The 19,884-nt window shown below is 40.7% G+C and overlaps 1 protein-coding gene across 5 annotated transcripts in view; it reads right to left on the reverse strand.

The window, feature by feature from the left end:
• ITPRID2 (ITPR interacting domain containing 2) overlaps window positions 1-19,884 on the reverse strand; it is a 61,602-nt gene that overhangs the window by 37,176 nt on the left and 4,542 nt on the right. For 2 of the 5 annotated variants that reach the window (XM_090045295.1, XM_090045300.1), the window contains 7 exons: window positions 15,164-15,213; window positions 14,186-14,242; window positions 7,809-7,845; window positions 6,668-6,778; window positions 6,248-6,346; window positions 5,500-5,708; window positions 4,252-4,949 (listed from right to left, as the gene is read on the reverse strand). In XM_090045295.1, coding sequence (XP_089901421.1) covers window positions 4,252-4,949; window positions 5,500-5,708; window positions 6,248-6,346; window positions 6,668-6,778; window positions 7,809-7,845; window positions 14,186-14,242; window positions 15,164-15,213 — 1,261 coding nt within the window. The remainder of the gene's footprint in view (window positions 1-4,251; window positions 4,950-5,499; window positions 5,709-6,247; window positions 6,347-6,667; window positions 6,779-7,808; window positions 7,846-14,185; window positions 14,243-15,163; window positions 15,214-19,884) is intronic. The other 3 variants (XM_090045296.1, XM_090045297.1, XM_090045298.1) reach the window with 3 other exon arrangements.

Consider the following 19,884-nt stretch of genomic DNA (forward strand, 5'->3'; position numbering starts at 1 on the left):
ACTGCAAGGTAGCAGCACAGGAAACACCTAAATGTGCAGTATGTGGCACCGCAGATCCATCTGTGGTGCCACATACCACACAGCTGTGCTTGTCTGGGTGTGGCTAAGGAGTATAAACTACTGAGTAAGGGTTTGGGCTGTAATTGCATAGTAAGCGAATGCACATGTTTTTTGTGAAAATTCTGACACCAAGATCAATTGTGATGAAAATACATCTCTCAAAGTAACTAATCTTGGGAAGGAATTTTCATAGCTTAGTTAATACCTCTCCACAGATGATGAAATGGGCAGGCATCCTCCTTTCATACTCCAGTCTTCAAGCAACATTATTTATTAAGCTGGTTAGTTAGAATGCATGCCCACACCATCAATAGGGTGAAAGATTTAGTAACAGTGTCACAGAAACTACCACATATATGCTTTATCAGTACCTGAAGTAGTCATATTTTAATGTAAGTTATAACCTCTGGACTCACTGCAGCACCATACTGGAATAAGTATATAGCAAAAATAAGAGTCCTTCAGTTTACTTTAACTTGTGATATTACAACTAGCAAATATTTATAACTTTATTCAAGGGAGGGAAAGGGAAATCAGTCATTGAAGTAAGGACAACCTCTCTTTAAATAAAAAGACCTTTGTTAGCACTTGACCTGATTTCACACACTTAACATCTTAAGTCTTGGAGGCAAGCTGTGAGAGTTGAGAAGTACTGATAAAACTGCCCGATTTCTGTTTTCTCATAAGACAAGAGTCCAACCACACCAGATTACTGAAATGGAAATATCTAGTGTCAAAAGGTCTTCTTGCTAGGGATCTGGAGAGTTTTCAAAACATGAGGCAAAAATCAGCTCTCAGCTATTACTGTTTCAAATGACACAATTTCAATTAAATAAAAAGCACTTTGAGCTTTACTTGTGAGATAACAGAAACCGAGAAATGCATTTCAGAGATAATACGCTGAAAAAAAATAAAAATTCTATAACACTTCTCTGCTAGCCTGTTGCAAACAATCTAAAATCTAAAGGTTGCTTAGCATCTTCAACTCTCAGCTTGTCTACATTACAAGCCTTCTGTCAACAGACAGCCAACACCATAGCGAAACTGCCAAGCCTGGCTAGGGCTATGCCACTCCACTGATGCACCTCTGCCAGCCAACCATGCAACTGAACCCGAGAAACACCATTTCTAATGGGTATTTATTGGCCAAACTAAATCGGCCACATGGGCACAATTTCCAGTACAGCAATTTTCTTCATATCAGTACTGATCTGATAATTGGACCCATGTACCTGTGCACCTCTACTAGAATCATATCAGGTTTTCCTTTAAGCAGTCCTTTGGGCTCAGCAATCCTTTTAAACTTTCAAAATATTATGAAAGAGAATGTCTAGAAAGATGGATATTTCAGTAACACATCTAAGCAGTGACCCTGTTTAAGTCATGTACTTCTCATTTTCTTTTGCTTGTATCCACTGATTGCTTTTTAATCACATGCCTAGGTGGATGAGACTGTCCTTTTATTTACAAGTTTATACAGCAAGTACATAGTTCCTGCAGCCCAGAGAAGCACAAACTTATACCGAGGGCAACTAGCAAGATACATATCCAATGAAAGGCTGCCCTTAGCAAGATCTGCTGTAAGCCAGGGTATGCCCTCCGCACATTTTCAAATGGAGAACTGAACTACGCATAAAGGCATGTGCATGGATTAAGGATTTGCCACAAAGGTGGACATGACACTCACCATTTTGCTTCTTAAATCCTCTGTAGTTTAATAAAGTGGTTTAATAAAGAACCATGATGGGCCACATGTTGTGCGCCTCTGTCCTAGTCCTCTATCAAAAGGCAAAAAAAAAAAAAAAAAAAAAAAAGACCCGCTTGGAACAGTTCTTACTACACTGCAAAATACAGCTACGTTTATAGCTAAGTACACGGTAGAACTATAAATAGCTTTTTCTCTAACTAAAATTAGTTTACCTTAAAAGAAAGAGTAAACAATATAAAGTCATTTTTACAGGCCTTTTGGCTGGACTGGTCTTCCAGGAAAGATGCCTTAGTTTTCTTCCCTTCTGTTTCTAATGGCTAGGATCTCAGCCTCTCAACTGCCAATCCTCTTCTCTTCTAAATATCTTCCACCTCTTGACCTTGGCTTAGATACAGGATCAGTCTTATTTGCAATCCAACAACACTAACTCACAATAGCAATCATTACCCCTCCCCACTTCCTTAGCCAATATTAATGTTAGAGGGAGACTTCAGTGAATCTAATTGGCTAACTTAAGAGAGAGGGTGTTTGAGGGAAATCCTGTTCTGACTCAGTCCCACACTAGCTATCTTTACAGTGACAGACTTCCTAATGGAGCTCAATCCTCCAAGGCATTGGTAATCATAGGGATAGCTTCCTTGATATATTTGTCACCGTTCTTATTTGTATGAATACATTCGAAACCAAACCAGGAAGGGGGTAGGAGGAGTTATTTTCATTTCTTTTTATACCATTTATTGTTCATTAAAATGTTCTTTAAAACATGCAAAAATAAAATTAAGCTACCGGGTATTGTTCCAATTTTATTAAGCAAAACTGAATTCCTCCCCCTTGGGAATTAGAAAACAGTTGAAATGTATACATTATATTGTATAAACAAAAATTCAACACAATTCAATCCTACATTATACTTCACCTTGCCAAAACAGCTGTGTTTATTCACCAGCATCATCAGCTATGTCAACCAGTACTACACTAACTCAGTCCATTTGCCTTGCAAAGATTCAGCAACCATTTGTACAATTTTTGCTCGAAGTGCTACCTCAAAGTACAACTCACCCCAAAGGAAAACTGAGTGGAAGCCACTTAATTTTATATAAATTTTAATCTAATACCCTATGTAAGGTCAAGACTGAGAAGAAAACTTGAGTTTACTTGAGTTACAAAAACTTCATTTGGGTCCATAGCTAACACTGCACTAGACATAGTATTTGTCAAGTTCTGCATGGACAAAAGGTATTAACACAATCCTTGTAATCTCCAGGGACCTTCATAAATATTACATTTTTCATCCAGTAGGCTTTTTAAAATTCAAACGAATCACTTTTAAATTCTAAAGTTTTTCCATCATCGCATACCAGTTTTAGATTAATTAAAAGATAGAGGTTAATATGTTGGGTACTGTCCATTTAAAAACACTTCCAGAAAATAACGTTTACACAAATCATGCTCCATTAGACACCTAACAATCCCAGAGGGGAGTTCTGGGATTGTAAGGATTCTGTGTAGCCATTTTTATGCTGTATTTAAAGTGATCAGTTTCTGTCTTGCTAGATTAAAAACTGAGATGTTTTCCTTCAAGCCACAGTCCTTCAAGGAATAGTCCTTCAGGACAGAGACCACTACAGAGATGGACAAACATAACAGTAAAAAGGTCTGACAGAATTTGGGTCTAAGCCACTGCTGGAGGCATGCCCTTGGGTTGTACTCAGTATTTTAAGCAGACTCAACAACTACAACTTTTAAATCCATGTTTAGCCATACTTTGATGAAAACACGGTACAGAATCTTAATCAAAACCAAAAGTTTCCAGATGGGAACATTTTCATGTATAGGACTCCTCTCTTGCACTCTCAAAAAGACCCTGACTCTGTGCATCCATAATATTTCCTCAAGCAAAGAAAGTTTATTTTACAAAGTTGGATTTGTTTCTAGACCACATTAAATAAAGATCCAGGAGGCACTCTCTCTCTTTTTTTTTTTTTTTTTTTTTGAAGACTCTGAAGCTGGCGAATTTGTTCTGGGGACATGACTGGTACATGAAGACATGATCCAAAAAAGTATACAATACAATGAAAGAATGAGACATCCTGGATCTATGATCAAAGAAGGCTGTTTAGCCATGCATCTGATGAAGTGAGGATGACAGCTCATGCATCTCTGATTCAGTTTGTCTATAAAGATACACCACTACCCTGCCTTTATCTTGGATCTAGTTTTGATAACAAGAAACTTCTCAGTAACTGCAGTGAAATTAAATGAAGAAGTACAAAATGTATGCTGCTTATCCAGAAAAAAGAAGCACTTCCACAGCTAGATGCAATAGAAAAGTCTCCAAAGAAAGAGCCCTTATCACCTGAAGAATTTTGAAAAAGTGTTGCCAAAGAAACCTCTGTGGGATATACCATGAGAATGCTCTTGCAATAACAAACAGTGTGCAATATGAATTCCAATGCAAAATGAAGTAATTTTTGTCCACCTACCTCTTCCATCTCAAACGAATCCTTCTGCTGCAGCATTAGATTTGTTATGGATGGATTTGCTATAAGACCACAGGGTTCTTTACCAGGCTTCACTTTAGGCATATTCTGCAGTTCAATACTACTTTCTAGCTCACTACTAGTAGAATCGCTACTGAAATTGGACGAGACCGCAATACCAGATTCTTCAGATAGTCTGCTCTGGTGACTTGGCAATTCATTATTTTTTGCATCTGCATGAGATCCAGTTTCAGCTTGCTTACCACCAACTCCAACAGAAAGGTTTGCAGCATTAAGTTGGTCTGTAATAATGAACTGATTATTAGACATTTCCTCCTTTACCGTAGCCAAAAAAGATGAAGAATCTTTCTTTCTAAAGTGTTTTGGTAATTTTGATTCATTTTTAAAGTCATATTCCTCAGTCTCTTGGGCAGTTGGGCTTTTCCCTTTTTCAACGGGAGACGAAATTATGCTACTTTCCCCTGCCTGTTGGACCCCACATAGATTAAGCTTTGATAAAGTTTTCATCAAACGACTTGCAGTGTTGCTGCGGTTTAAAGGGGGTGGGCTAGATGCTTCCTTGTTGGAAGAAACAGAATTCATGGTGCCAATTTTCTGCAAAGGAGTTCCAGACACTTGGGAATACAATGAAGAAAACGCATTGGCCACTGTAGTAAGTACTTCAATCTGACGAAAACGACCTGCATAAGAACAAAGCACAAGGTAAAATTTAAGAGTAGAATTGATAGCTTTGTTCTAACAATTTTAAAGCCAAGCTAAAATTATTGGAGTGAGATTTGTGAATGTGCTCATGCTGACCTAATTCTACACCCATTGAAGTCAACTGCAATACTCCCATTGACTGGGAGCACAGCTAGGTCAATGCTAAGCACTTCTGAAAATGATTTGTTTTCATGTTTTGACATTACAATGAAAGGGAATTTAGAATAGACTCACAAAAGGAGCAATACACCAAACAGAAGGCAAAAGATTATGACAACATTCTTTTGATCCTTTTCTTTGCTTTCCCCATAAGAAAAAATAAAAACAAAACACAAAACTTGTACAATACCTATAATCAACTTTTCATATAGTTAAAAATAAACCAAAATTATATTACTGATTTTGAATGGAAAGACAGCTACCCTTCAGACTGAAAAAGCTTTCCAGAATACTAGACTACACATTGACTGCTGACGTTATTTACCATTTTAAAAGCTTAATTTAACCTTTACTTTAAAGCACACTTACTTGTTAAAGCAAAATTTGGATTTTCCACTTCCATACGCTGCATCTGGGCATTCAAAAACACTTTGATATCTATTCCTCTGGCAAATGATGATGAATTAAAAAATCTTGGTGGAATTTTAGAAGCAATGTCTGGTTCATCTCTTCCAAATCCAAGATTATAGAGCACTTCTTCAGGGTCTTCCTCATAAAGCTCCAGTAATTCAGAAACACTAGACAAATGAAAACATGGATTTGGGTTTTCCCTACCTCCTCTTACATCTCTCTCAAGGGTACAGTCTGTTTAGTGTAGTTGCTAATTCAGACCACCAGCCTGTGATTCACTGAAGTTTTGCCTTTGGCTGTTCAGTGTACTTTAAGTAAATGAGCCCAGTTTATAAATTTTGGAGGGGTTAGCATTTGGGGTTTTGGTTAAAACCATCAGAGAAATTTTAAAAAGCTGAAGTTCAGATGCAAACTTGTTATTTATAAAACCTAACCCACACCCTCAAGATCTTTCAAATGAAATCTTTCTAAAAAAATTTAGACATTTCCAAAATTTGAGGATCTTTTAAGTATTCTTAAAAGCCACCATTAAAGGTTTTTCAAACAACCAAAAATAAATATTCCCCTCTTCTTAGTTAAGCACAAAAATGCATATAAATCAAGCCAAATCTATTTAGCTTAGGAACATAAGCATCTCTTGCCATAAAGAGAATGCAAAATTTCACGGAAATGTGCCACAACCTTCCAAAACACTCTTCTCTTTTACCTTGAAACAGTTGCACTGCTTTTTCCTGACCCAGTGGAGTTCATACTTCTCCCTTTCTGGTGGAACTGCAGTCTCTTCTCCTTGGCCAACATACCATTGCTGTGGACAATACCACTCTGATAAACTGTTTCTTTCAAAACATTCAATTCTCAGTCTTTAAGGAACGCTAAAGCTCCAATCTGGTAGATTTCTCTTTTCCTGCTCTGCATTACCTGGTTTACATTAGCCATATTTTATTTTACAAACGTAGTAATAAATCCTTACACTCCAGACACAGAGTTATTTACTGAGAAATGTAAGGCACATGACAACTCAGAAAACAAAGTTCTGATCTCCCTCTCAACAGTCCTACTTTCTTCTTTTCTCAGACCCTCATTCAAACACAGCACCCCACTCATAATTGTTAACAGTGCTCCTTACCCCAAGCAGGTTTGTATTCCCTGCTTCCCTGAAAGGACCACCTCTTCATACCGGAATTGTTCTGGGTTTCGCCCCTCTTTCACCTCACTTCTGATACTGAGATTTTCACCCCTGGAAATGCAGGGGTTAGGCATTGTGAGCCAAAAGGAACAACATCAAACAGGACAAACCTCCACGATACATCTTGGAAGTGGAGACAGCTTCCAGATTGGGGGAAAATGGGGTTAGCCATAACCAGGATGTCCAACCCAAAATGAGCTTTAGCCTATGAAAGCTTGTGCTAAATACAGATATCTACTTACACTAGTCTATAAGACAAAAAATCTACCCTGCCCTTTACTTAAGCCACATCTCTCTTTTCCTCTCTAGTCCTAGACTGTCACTACCCTGCAATCCTAGCAGCTACTGCAACATTTACCCAGTACCCTAAATGAATCCCTGCACTCTGCATGCTATATCATTTTCCTTCTTCAGGTGTGATGGATGGGGACATGGGTACTTAACTCTAGACTTGGGAACTTGTATTTGTATGCAACCTGATGTGCAAGGGGAAGGAAGAACAGTCACCTGGAAGACAAAGGAACTCAGAGTTCCTGGGTCCATTAATAAAAGGGCTCTTATTACATCTAATGGGGATAGAGTAAGAAGATGACTTGTTTAGTTATACATTGCATTTCTGACTATATTTATTAAAGCTTCTCTTTGGGAGTTGAATCCAAGGTCATTACTCAGAAGCCTTCTTCAGCACAGTCCTTCCTATTCCCAAATGGGATTTTTCTCACCAAAATTTTTTGTCAAAGAATGAAAGCAGAGGAAATTTTCCCCCTAACAGCAAACAGAAAAGGGTTCCTGAATTGAAGGTGTAAATTATGACAGTTAAATATTTTCAGGGAGTTGCTGTGTCTCAAGATGTCTCTGTTACTAGAAAATCTGGATCAATTGTGCTGAAAGTAAAGGGATATATTTATAGTTTAGTTGGTTTAAAACTCATCCTGTTTTTGTACTATTGGTGACATCTGTTTTACAGTAGTAAACATTTGTGCATGGAATGAGTTTAGTAATATTAAGAGACTATCTAGTTTCACTCCATCACATAGCCCGCCTCATTTATTTGAAGCCAAACAAAAAATAAAATATTTACCATGTTTCCATTTGAGCATCACTTTGTAGATGATTAGCTGTGGAAAAATAAGAGAATATGTTGTACATACAGCTCTTTGGTATCACACTATTCATAGTTGATAAGAAAATGGCAGCCACTCATGCAAACAAACACAGGTTCCTAGATAACATTCTCCCTAACAGATTCCATGCTTTACGTATAAATGTGTACACATAGAGATCACGCACTTATATAACAATTAGTGCTGGCTGTTCCCATAGTCTGTTTTAAAACTAAAATTTCTATTTTATCCAACTTGTGTGTTTCAGAGAATCACGTATACAAAGTCAACACAAGCTACAATTAAACATACAGGTTTGAAATGCTGAGTGAAAAGTTATTATTAAGTAATCCATATATGGAAAAAAGACATACATGAGCGTTTTGGTTTTCTTTGTTAAAAAGTCATTATGTCTCTGGCTTAGGGAAATGGGTAAAGGAACCCTGTGGTTAACATGCAGAATTGGTCTATTCAGACAAAGGCATAGAGATTGTTCAGGGTTAAGACTAGTTCTGATTCTTTAATTCAATGGGATTTACCCACACCTTACAACAGGAACACAAAGCCCTGCTTCTTTGAACATTTCCAAGCTCTAAACAGAGTTTGTACACAAATTAGGACATAAAGGATACCAAGTTATACATTCTATCAGTATTAGGACATTTGTTTCTAGTCTGATTTGATTCAGGAAAGGGAATACAGGTCACTTTGTGTAAAAATCTAAGGTTCGCATCTTGTAAGTATAGTAGCCAGCTCAACAGACATTTTTTAGAGTGGTAACAGTTTGACTTCATCTGTAAGAGTGCCATGACAACATTTTTCTTCAAGAAACATATCTGTCCTGTCAACCCACTGCTGCGAATCTTTTTTGAAGATCTAACCCCCAAAGAAACTACTCGACATCAGCAAATTTGTTACAGGATATAGGCAAGAACAGTACATTAACAGCCTTGAGAATCAGCTACCTAATGGCCAAAAGTCTATGAAACAGCAGAAAAACATTCTGGTATAAAAATCCAGCATCTAAACTGGTGGTACCATACAAGCCAATATCACATAACTGTGGGATGCAACAGAAAGCAAACTATTAAGGGCTCAAACCTACTTTCTTTACATAGACATGATGGTTTTGAAACGGGAGATTTGCCTTTGTAAGACTTGCCTGCAGTATTTTCTTTTTTAAAAATCTTTCATGCAATATAGGACCAAGCCCCACTCCCTAAGCCAAACACATACAAATAGGCATGTTGCTGCATAGTTCCAGAACCTAGCAAGGAAGTTTTTACCCATGACTTGTAGATCTTCTCTATGGTTTACCACTGGTGCCATGTGTTCCTGGATTTTGTACAGTCCCTCTTCATACAGAACCCCAAGTGAATGTAATTTTGTATTTGGGTCCATGCAACAACAGATTGATAAAACTATAGCCACAGCCATTCTCAAAACAAGCCTCCATACAAAATCAAGACAGCCACCACACCACAGCTGGGTGATACTTTGCAGAGAACAAAATGTTGCACCCTGCCATCCCTACACATAACTGAACCATCTTGGCTACCAATGGCCCCTTTCACTTCTGCAGCAAGGGGGGGAAAGAGGCTTTCAGAGTGGACCAAAAGGGGAAAGTGCAAGGGAAAAAAAATATTTTTCAAAATAATATTTTGATATTGGAACATGTTCAGCCAATTTTGGCAGCTTTGAACTTTCCCCTCAATTGCATTCAGAGATTGGATTGGTACCAAAAGCGAAAAAGGGAAACACTTTGTATTGTGGGAAGCCTAACAAATGAAAAAAAATTGTTAAATAATAAAGTTTTTAATCCTATTTACTCTAATTCAATAAGTGATGTTGATGGAGAAGCCAATCAAGGTAAATGTCAAGTAAGTGTCCTTCCTCATGATTTTAGAGTACTTTTAAAAGAAAAAGTGGAATTACTTCCTTTTTAAGGGCCCAATCCTGATATTTTGAGGTTGCACGGTCTTCAAGAAAGACTAAGGGCAGGCTTTGAATGGTAATCTGTTTTGGGTTTTTTTCCCCTAAAAACTTAGAGGGATCATAAGAATCATAAAATGTAGGGCTGGAAGGGACCTCATGAGGTCATCTAGTCCAGCCCCCTGCTTGAGGCAAGATCATCCTTGACTAAAAAGCTATCCCAGTAGTGTCCAGCTAACCTGCTCTTGAAAACTACGGATGGAAAGTTTACAACTTCTCTAGGCAGTCTGTTCCAATGCTTAACCAGCCACATAGTCAGACAGTTCTTCTTAATCTCCAACCTGAATTTCCTCTGCTGCAGTTTGAGCATTGCTCCCAGTCCTGTCCCCTATAGCCACAGAGAAAAAGCTATCTTAGTGCCCTATGCAAAAATATTTCAAAGCTGCAAGGTTTTGTCCATTTAAACTTGAACACGTATTTGGACCCAAAGCAAATGAAATCTTTATACGTCTTTTCCTGAAGATAAGAATGGCACAGATATACAAGGTGCTGATCAGTATCTGCAACGCATGAGACATCCAGATGTTTGCAGCTCACAAAACTTTACCCTTAAAGGCAATTGGTACAAAGCAACAAATCCTTCTCCCCATTGGTTCTTGACAAAGAAAAAAAGATGTAGGCCGCTAAAAGGCAGGACTGATCATAGCTTTGAGACCATGAGGTTAAAGAAAAATCTGTTCTCTGAAGTCACATCCCCTTCTACTCCAATGCCCCCCTTGTTAATGGCATGATAAATTTAGACTAGCTACAAATGTAAATTAACTACCCCACCTTTAGAAGGTCTAACTAGCTATAAAGTTATTGCTTGAAAATGTGTAATAACTTAATAGCTGGTTTCTATTCAGCTTTAAAGTTTGCATGTATAGGCAGTCTGGGAGATGCCAAACAACACATGTGGCCTCCAAGCCAGAGGGATGTGAGGGAACTAACTCCATGCACCCGAAAAAGCTGCAGGACTCTCAGTGCACAACCCCATGGCTGGGAGCCCCCCCAGCAAAGGGGGGGTCTCAGTCATGAAAGCCTGCTTCTTGCCAATGTAGGGGGAGCCCAAGATGGGGCACAGTAAGAGGCACAACTGCATGGATCACACATTAGATGTGATCATACCTACAATCTGCATGTGCAGAGGGGGGGCCCAAAAGCACAAAAAAAGAAACCAGGTGGAGAGAGCAGAAGATGGTGGCATCAGAAAGAAGCAAAAGGACTACAGAATCAACAGCAACAGTCAAAATTGGTGTCAGAATAAAAAGTGACTGTTTGAACAATTTGCCACAGCTCAGCATTGGGAATTGTTTTGTTTTTATGTACTTATCTACCTGTCGTCTCCCGATTTAGTTTTTCATTCCATCTCCGGGTCCCTCTTTATTTCTCTGAATTATTACAAGTTGAGCACTTAATACTCTATTTGGCCCTCAAAAACATGCAAGAGCTTGTCTCACTGATTTCAAAGGAAGTGAGATACACATGCCCAACTGCCAAATCTGGCCTAAGGAGAGGAAGCACAAGTACTGGGGTGGGGGGAAATTCTCCTCACTGCCTGCACTACTTTCCCAAGTTCTTTGGACTGTATTACTGCAGTTGGCATGGAAGCATATGAGAAAGGAACAGAATGCTGCTTCCTTTGGCATACAAGCGTCTTTCAGGCTTGGCCTGGAGATAAGTCAGAACCATTTGATCAAAAACAAAGTTTCAAAATGTATATACATTTGCAGAATTCCAACCAGGGAGAAGAGCTCGACCTGGAATTCTTAGGTCAGCTTACAGAGGCAGTGAGGGCTAAGGATGTGGTCATCATGGGGGACCTAAACTTCCCAGACATCTGCTGGGAGGAGCAGTCAGCCAAGTCTGATCGCTCACGTCGGTTCTTAGCCAGACTGCAGGACCTCCATCTAACCCAGGAGGTGCACAGCCCCACCAGGGGAGACGCCTTGTTGGACCTAGTGCTGGCCACGGGTGATGACCTGGTGAGGGGGCTGCGGGTGATGGGCCACCTGGGAGACAGTGATCATCGCTTGCTGGAATTCACCATCCAGCGTAAGGTGGCAAAGGGCTGCAGCAAGGCAACAGCCCTAGACTTTAGGAGGGCTGACTTCAACAAGCTAAGGAGGATAGTTGGGGAAGCGCTGAGGACCCAGAGGGGAAGGGAATCAGATGTCGAAGGTGAGTGGTTGCTCCTTAAGGAGACGATCCTCCATGCCCAAAGGGAGGTAATCCCAACAAGGGTCAAAGGGAGCAGGAGGGCACATAAACCCCCATGGCTCACTAAGAGCATCCGGGAATGTCTCCTTGCTAAAAGGGAGGCATATACCCAATGGAGAGATGGGGTCATCGCCAAGAAGGACTATGTTATAGTCGCCCGAGGATGTAGGGGGGCAGTCAGGAGGGCCAAGGCAGAGTTGGAGATAGGACTAGCTTCCCGGATTAAGGACAATAAGAAGTCCTTCTTCAAATACATAGGGGGTAAAAAGAGGGTCCCGGGTAATGTGGGGCCCCTGCAGGACACGATGGGCAACTTAGTCATCACGCCAGATGACAAAGCTAACATATTTAACGATTTCTTTGCCTCTGTCTTCCTAAGTAGGGACCAGTTCAGCCACCTCCCTGCTGGGCCCCCCTCGGGCCCCGAGAGAGACACGCCTGGGCCAAGGGTTAGCGAGGAGTTAGTTAGGGTACTTCTGGAGAAGCTGGACGTGTTCAAGTCCGCTGGTCCGGACGATCTTCACCCTAGGGTTCTACAGGAACTGGCTGAGGTCATTGCGGGACCCCTGGCACGGCTCTATGAGCACTCGTGGTGCTCTGGCGAGGTGCCGGAGGACTGGAAGAGGGCCAATGTGGTCCCTATCTTCAAAAAGGGAAAAAAAGAGGACCCGGGAAATTACAGGCCAGTTAGTCTGACCTCAATCCCGGGTAAGCTCTTTGAAAAAATTATCCTGGCACACATCCAGGAGGGCCTTGCGGGGGAATGCATGCTCAGGGGCAACCAACATGGGTTTATCAGTGGCAGGTCTTGTCAGACCAACCTGGTGGCCTTTTACGATCAGGTCACCAAATCATTAGACGCAGGGGTTGCTGTGGATGTAGTCTTTTTGGACTTCCGGAAGGCTTTCGACACTGTCTCTCACCCTGTCCTCATCAAAAAGCTGAGAGACTGTGGTGTCGATGCCCACATGGTCAAATGGGTCGCCAACTGGTTGGAGGGCCGCACCCAGAGGGTGGTAGTGGATGGGTTCTTCTCGACCTGGAAGGATGTGGGCAGTGGGGTTCCGCAGGGCTCGGTCCTCGGGCCTGCACTGTTCAACATCTTCATCAGTGACTTGGATGAGGGGGTAGAAAGCACCCTGTTCAAGTTTGCTGATGACACTAAGATGTGGGGGGATGTGGGTGCACTAGAAGGGTGCAATAGGCTACAAGCTGACCTTGACAGGTTGCAACGGTGGGCGGATGAGAATAGGATGGGGTTTAACACTGATAAGTGCAAGGTGTTGCACATGGGGAGGAAGAACCGGCACCACACTTACAGGTTGGGGAACTCTCCTCTTGCCAGCACGGAGACGGAAAAGGATCTTGGAGTCGTCATTGACTCCACGATGAACATGGGCCGGCAGTGTGGGGAGGCAGTCAAGAAGGCCAATCGTACCCTATCATGCATCCACAGATGCATCTCGAGCAGGTCCAGGGAGGTGATCCTCCCCCTCTATGCGGCACTGGTCAGGCCGCAGCTGGAGTACTGCGTCCAGTTCTGGGCGCCACACTTCAAGAGGGACGTGGACAATATGGAAAGAGTTCAGAGGAGGGCCACTCGTATGATCAGGGGTCAGCAGGGCAGGCCTTATGAGGATAGGCTACGGGACCTGAACCTGTTTAGCCTCCACAAGAGAAGGCTAAGGGGGGACCTTGTGGCCTGCTACAAACTGGTCAGGGGGGATCAGCAGGTATTGGGGGAGTCCCTGTTCCCCCGTGCGCTGCCAGGAGTGACCAGGAATAACGGTCACAAACTGGCGGAGGGTAAGTTTAGATTAGATATTAGGAGGCGCTACTTCACAGTCAGGGTGGCTAGGGCCTGGAACCAGCTTCCAGGGGAAGTGGTGCAGGCTCCGAGCCTGGGGATTTTTAAAAGGAAGTTAGATGAGCACCTTGCCGGGGTCATCTGACCCCGGTGCTCTTTCCTGCTAAGGCAGGGGGTCGGACTAGATGATCTACCTAGGTCCCTTCCGACTCTAGCTACTATGAAACTATGAAACTATGAAACATGGTTTTCTAGCCAGCTCTGACCAGATGGGAAACCCCAGGATTGACACAACATCACACTACAAAATGTTACATTTTATTTCTGCTTTGAGCCATAGAATCCTGCTATACCTACCTTCAGCTCCCAGGGATAAGTCATCTTCAAAACTTCCTCCATTTCTCATCAGCATGCCTGAAAATGTACATTTGGCAGTTCAACACCTAAAGTGCTATAATATTTTCTTCCCCCCAAAAATCTCATTCAGTACTTTTGTTTAGTTAAAACATTTGCAGTTAAATGCAGTAGTATAAGAAAAATATGTTTTCGGACTATTTCAGTACTTGAAATCTGAAAATCCACTGAAGGCTTCTACTTGAAGTTACTATTCAAATCACAGAAAGATTATCTTAAAAGTAGTAAAAAAGAGTAAGAGATGGCTATAAAATACCTCCAGTTTCCAGCTCCACAACACTTCTACATCAAACTGCAATCTAATTAAATGCTGACTACCAGTTCCAAGCTATTACATCCAACAGCTATCCTGCATCTGATATTAAGTCACGACTTCAGACCTCTTACCAGGCTTCAGAAAGGAGACTTGGATCAGGCATTCCCTCTCCTCCCCTCTGTGTAAAAGCAGGGAACTCAAACTAAAACTCCAGACACTCAAAGTGCAATTTCTATGCTCTGCCACTACCTGCAAATTTTTTGTACTTTGAACCTTAGAATTCTGTCCTGCTCATATAGTAAGTTTTTCAGGTGTGGCAACTTCAGTTAGTACAAGCAGAGAAAGAATGTACCCAAAGCCAACCTCGTTTTAGAAGTATGTTAAAATGCTCATTTTTTTTTCAAAGTTTGCCTCAAGTAAGGTGAAACATTGGATTAGTCATCTTAAAGATTTTTTTTAAACAGTTAAAAAAATATTTATTCCACCCTACCCCCCCCACCAGTTCTTTGGGTACAACTGCACAGGAACAGAAAACTCTGGTAAACACTAACAGAGCTATTGTAGTTGTACTTCAAAAACAGTGTAAGCTTTCAAATTAATATACAAAGAAGCCAAAAGTTTAAAAGCATAAAAGCAAACTTCCTGGATATGGAGTTTTTTCTTACCCTTCAACATAGGATTGCTTTGCTCATCCAGGGAGGCTCCCAGTGGCGTTCTGAAACCACAGAAGAGATTAATGCTAGTTTAATATTCTGCTTCTTCATGTCCTTCCTTAAAGTATATGACAAGTTCACGATAGCAGCACTTATTCCTCCCTCCATCCCCACAAAGCACAAACACAGGAACTGAAAATAACTTGCTAAATAATCTCCAGCCCTATAAACAAACAATTTTATGGGGAAAAAAAGCAGGCCCATAAAAGTGACAGTAATCAGACCTATGAACTCCAAGCCAGGAATCACAAACGAAGCACAAGTCAGGCCGTCAATAAAATGATGGTTCATCATAACATCTATATAACCACTAAAGGACAAAGCAGCACAAGAGAATTTTTGCATCAGAATTCATCTGAAACTCATTTACTCAAAAAATGATGGCGTTTTTCCTGTACTAAATTCCTAGAGCCAGGCATCCAAACTTTGGAGAGAAAGAATTAAAAGCCACATACTTTTAAATCAGAAATAAGATAAGAATCTTGACAGCTATTTTAAGTCTTAGTCATTTGCCAGATAATATTTTTACAAGTCCTTTACATTAAGTTCTTAATTTAATGCCATCTGTAATCATTACTTCTAGAATGATGGGAGAGGATTCTGCAAAGGCTTGATTCTGATGTCATTGAAATCTACAACAAAAATCCCACCATCAAGAGGGACTGATGTTAATGTTACTTATTCAATGAGCAAGTGCTTTAAATGATCAAATATGAATACATGGTCTCCACTAATATGGATAACATGATGGTTAACAACACCCTCCCTGCCCCCCCGATGTCATAAACCCAGCTTAGCATAAACCCAGAACACAATTTGAATCCAGATACAATATGAATCTGAAAAAACATAATTAATAAAGAGTAAGTCCAATCATTTCTTTATTTATATTATGCACAGTTTCTGCATATAAAAACATTTTAAAAAGTTACACAAAATTATTCATAAACAAGCAAAAATTATGGAATGGCATCTTATTTGTTCTAAAGCCAAGCTCCATAATGAAAATTACGTATTGGTTATATAACAAAACTTCTATTTTACAATGCAAATTGTTCCTCTGAAGCATTTTGCTATCATTACATGCTGCCCTTCAATAAAGAACAAGCTACAGACTTCTGACAATGCCCTTTAAAAAAAGGAGGGTGGGAAATCTTGTTACAGTGAGATGCCAATTAAAACAATATTGTTCGAATACAGGATTGAGCACCAGGTGGCAAAACAAACCTGGAGAAACTCACATCTCCAGGGATTGCATGCCTCTTTTATGCCCTAAATAAAGCAAGTAGGGTATTTTACTAAACCTGTTGAAGCTACAGCAAGTGTTATGTTCTGAATTAACAACTGTGCCTATTGTTTATTCCCTGGCTTTAATGACTATATTTCTATTCTTCTCCCTTTCTTTCCCTGGTGGCCACTTCAGTATGTCTTATTTTTTAGTGACACAAAGTTGCTGGCAGTAACTTCCACAGACAAAGCCAGTGGTGCATGCCTTGGTTGGCAGAGAATGGTAAAAGCAAGCAGAGAAACTGGCGTTCTTCCTCAAAAGCTAAGCCTGTCACCTCTGCAGCCTGTTAACAGCTACCAGAAAAGAAGCTCTTGCAAGCCAACTGTTTGCTTTCCTGCTCGCATTTCTACACAGTCACAGCCACTTTCTATCCTGTTTTACCAAAAAAACCAACCAACCAAACAAACAAAAAAATCAGTTAAATTGAGAAAGAGCATGAGTTGAAATAAGGAGCAGTTATCTGTGCAAGAAGCCCTTTACATGATTGCACTCAACATTTCTTAAAGAGCATTTTCAGCAGCACATAAGCTGGGTTGGGTTTGATTCAAAGTGCCTTACACTACACTTAACAGAAAGTGCAAATTCTGGGGGCACTTCCAGTACATTCTCATGCCCAAGAGCAAGGCCAGGAGTGTTATTGTACAACATGAAGGAGCTGCCTCCTATTACAACCCTAAGTGAAATGTCATGTGAGCGAAGCAGGTATAAAATAGGACAGGGCAGAATGTGAACTTCACTGACAGCAGAAACAAACCAGAATGAAAAATATATGAAGTGTAGTACAGTGAAATGCAATACTACCTTAAATCGACAATTTTCTTGCCATTTTCGTTGGTCTAATGAAAGGTATCATTTTGGAACCAAGAGTTCTAGTTTTTTGTATGTCTTTTTGTCTCAGACCAACACGGCTACCAAGTACACCCCTGAAACATGGAAGATGCCAAATTTTAGCCATTTTGGATTTTAAACTTCATTGCAGAACAGCAAGGAAGCTTTTTTATCTCCCTGCATGCCATCTGACAACTCCAGGGAAGGAAGTCTACCTGTTCAACACATCAAAGAACTACTAAACACAGCTCACAAAGCACTCTCATGGGTGTCCAAAGGGACAGCCATCCATCTTCAGCTCCCTCTGTGCAAAAATTAAGTTTATTTCCTACCTATGGGGACTGTTTACCATTTTGTACCATCTACACTTTTCCCAGAGCCTGACAAAGGGACTTTGATCCCAAAAGCTTGCAGAAAAGGACAATTTTCTTGCCATTTTCCAGTTGGTCTAATGAAAGGTATCATTTTGGAACCAAGACCAACACGGCTACCAAGTATAACACTCGTACTACCTTAATGGAATACGTATCTTTCTTATATAAACTGCATTGTACTAGGATCAAGGAATCAAAAATGATTTTCCAGTTTGGTAGCTCAAAATAATGATAATTAATTTTTCTGCATGCCAGAGGCATGAACAGAGAAATAGATTTACTTTATACACCATGACCCCATATTCTCACCACTAAGCAAATGTCTACCTTGCTCCCTCCACCCTACACAAACTACCCAGTACTGTACAATCTATCATGGGTGTCACGGCCCATGAGCGGGATCAAACTCTTGAGGCACCATAATCTGGCCCCCGGCACTGCCTGTTTCACAACACTGAACCATCCCTGCCCAGTGCCCAAGACATGCGCCGTTTCCAGCATTTAACTTGAACCACATTCCGGGCTATACTGCTTACAGCACTTGTTGGAGCTGAATCCCAGGCTGCACCACCCACAGCACTCACATCCCAGACCATCTTAGGCAGGTGCCACCTATACTGGATTAGGCATGCAGATGGGGTCATCCATGGGCCTTGATCCAGCCCATGGACTGCCCCCAAACCACTCATCTGACTTGTGGGGCCATAAGAGTTTGACACCCCTGATCTATTGCTTGATCAAGCAAATCAAAACTGCATGGACTTTAAGGACTGAACTCTACTATTAGCTCTTTTCAAACTCTAGAGCAGAAGCAGCCAATCCTTTCGGAAGGTGTGCCACAAAGAATCCCCATGCTGTCTCTGAGTGCCATTCCCTTCCCCAGCCCGATTGAATGCCGTTTTCTTCTCTACACTTCCTTCCCAATCGGCTGCTCTGTTTCCTGCTTCCTGACCTATCTCTGTGCTACATAGAGGCCAGCTCATGTCACTTGTGGCATGCATGCTACAGATTGGCCATGCTTGCTTCTCTGTTCTAATATTGGTTGCCGTAGGAAAGCATTAAGTTAGACAAGGATGTTGTATTAGGCTTTTAAAAATTCTGCTTGGCAGCTGTAATGCAATTAAGTAGTCTGTTGGTTCTGTTATTTTGAGCTCAAAAATTAAAAAGTAACAAACTTCTCTTTGGGGTATTTAAAGGACTCCACTCCCCAAAATAAATCTGCACAAAACGTTCCTAGACACTTTCCAAAGTAAACCATATTGTTGGCTTGGAAGACACTTTTGGCCATGGCAAAAAAGTTCTGCCATTAGAAGTCAATCTGGAGATCAGATGGAAGATTTCCTCTAGTCTGTGTCAATGTGTAAAATTAGCACCCAACTGATCTAGGATGTGTATCTTAAAAAAGAAACCCTTTGTGACCTTTGTTAATAATTTCAAAATACTGGCAAAATAAGGGGGAAACCAAGGAGGCCTCAACATAAGAATGATGCTTCTAAAGCATGACACAGACCACCAGTCAGAGCTCTGTGTAATAACCAGATGTTGCACAGACTTACGTGAATAAGCTCAGCGTGGTGCATGCTCACTTAACAGTAAAGGCGAATTTAAAAACCATAAGAGGAACTTTGGTAACATAAGGCGAATTTCTCTATTCTCTGCAAAGCAGATGAGAAGCAGAGAAACTCACTCAATAGAGTCCCAAACTGCTAACACATGTAGGTGAATATAGATGGCTACTAACTACTTTCTTCCCAAATGCTACATTGTTGATGGTATTTTGAAACAAACAGAACCATAAATCTCACAGCAGTTCATCATAAAGAAGATTGCCACAAACTATCATAACAAACATCAACCCAAAGCAGAAACTAAGACTAGAAGATCAAATCTGATCTTGCATTTAATACATTTTGTAAGGATTTATACAAGATTAGGAACAAAAAGATTTTTTTACTGTTTGTTTCCCCGCTTGGAGGAAACGCTTTCTTTTAACAAGTAATGTTCATTTCTAGTGTTTTTTACACACCAAAGAAGGTGGTATTCTGCTAACTCATGAGAACAGGCCATAAAATGGACTAGAAATAGAAAGACAACTGCTCTGTTTTTGTTGCCCACACTTGGAAGAGTCCAGAGTACGCAATCACACTGTGAAAATACAGGAGTCAATCAACAGGAGTTTGCCA

This window comes from Crocodylus siamensis, chromosome 4 (genome assembly GCF_052110815.1).
Source record: "Crocodylus siamensis isolate JL-2025a chromosome 4, ASM5211081v1, whole genome shotgun sequence".
Classification (NCBI taxonomy): Eukaryota; Metazoa; Chordata; order Crocodylia; family Crocodylidae; genus Crocodylus; species Crocodylus siamensis.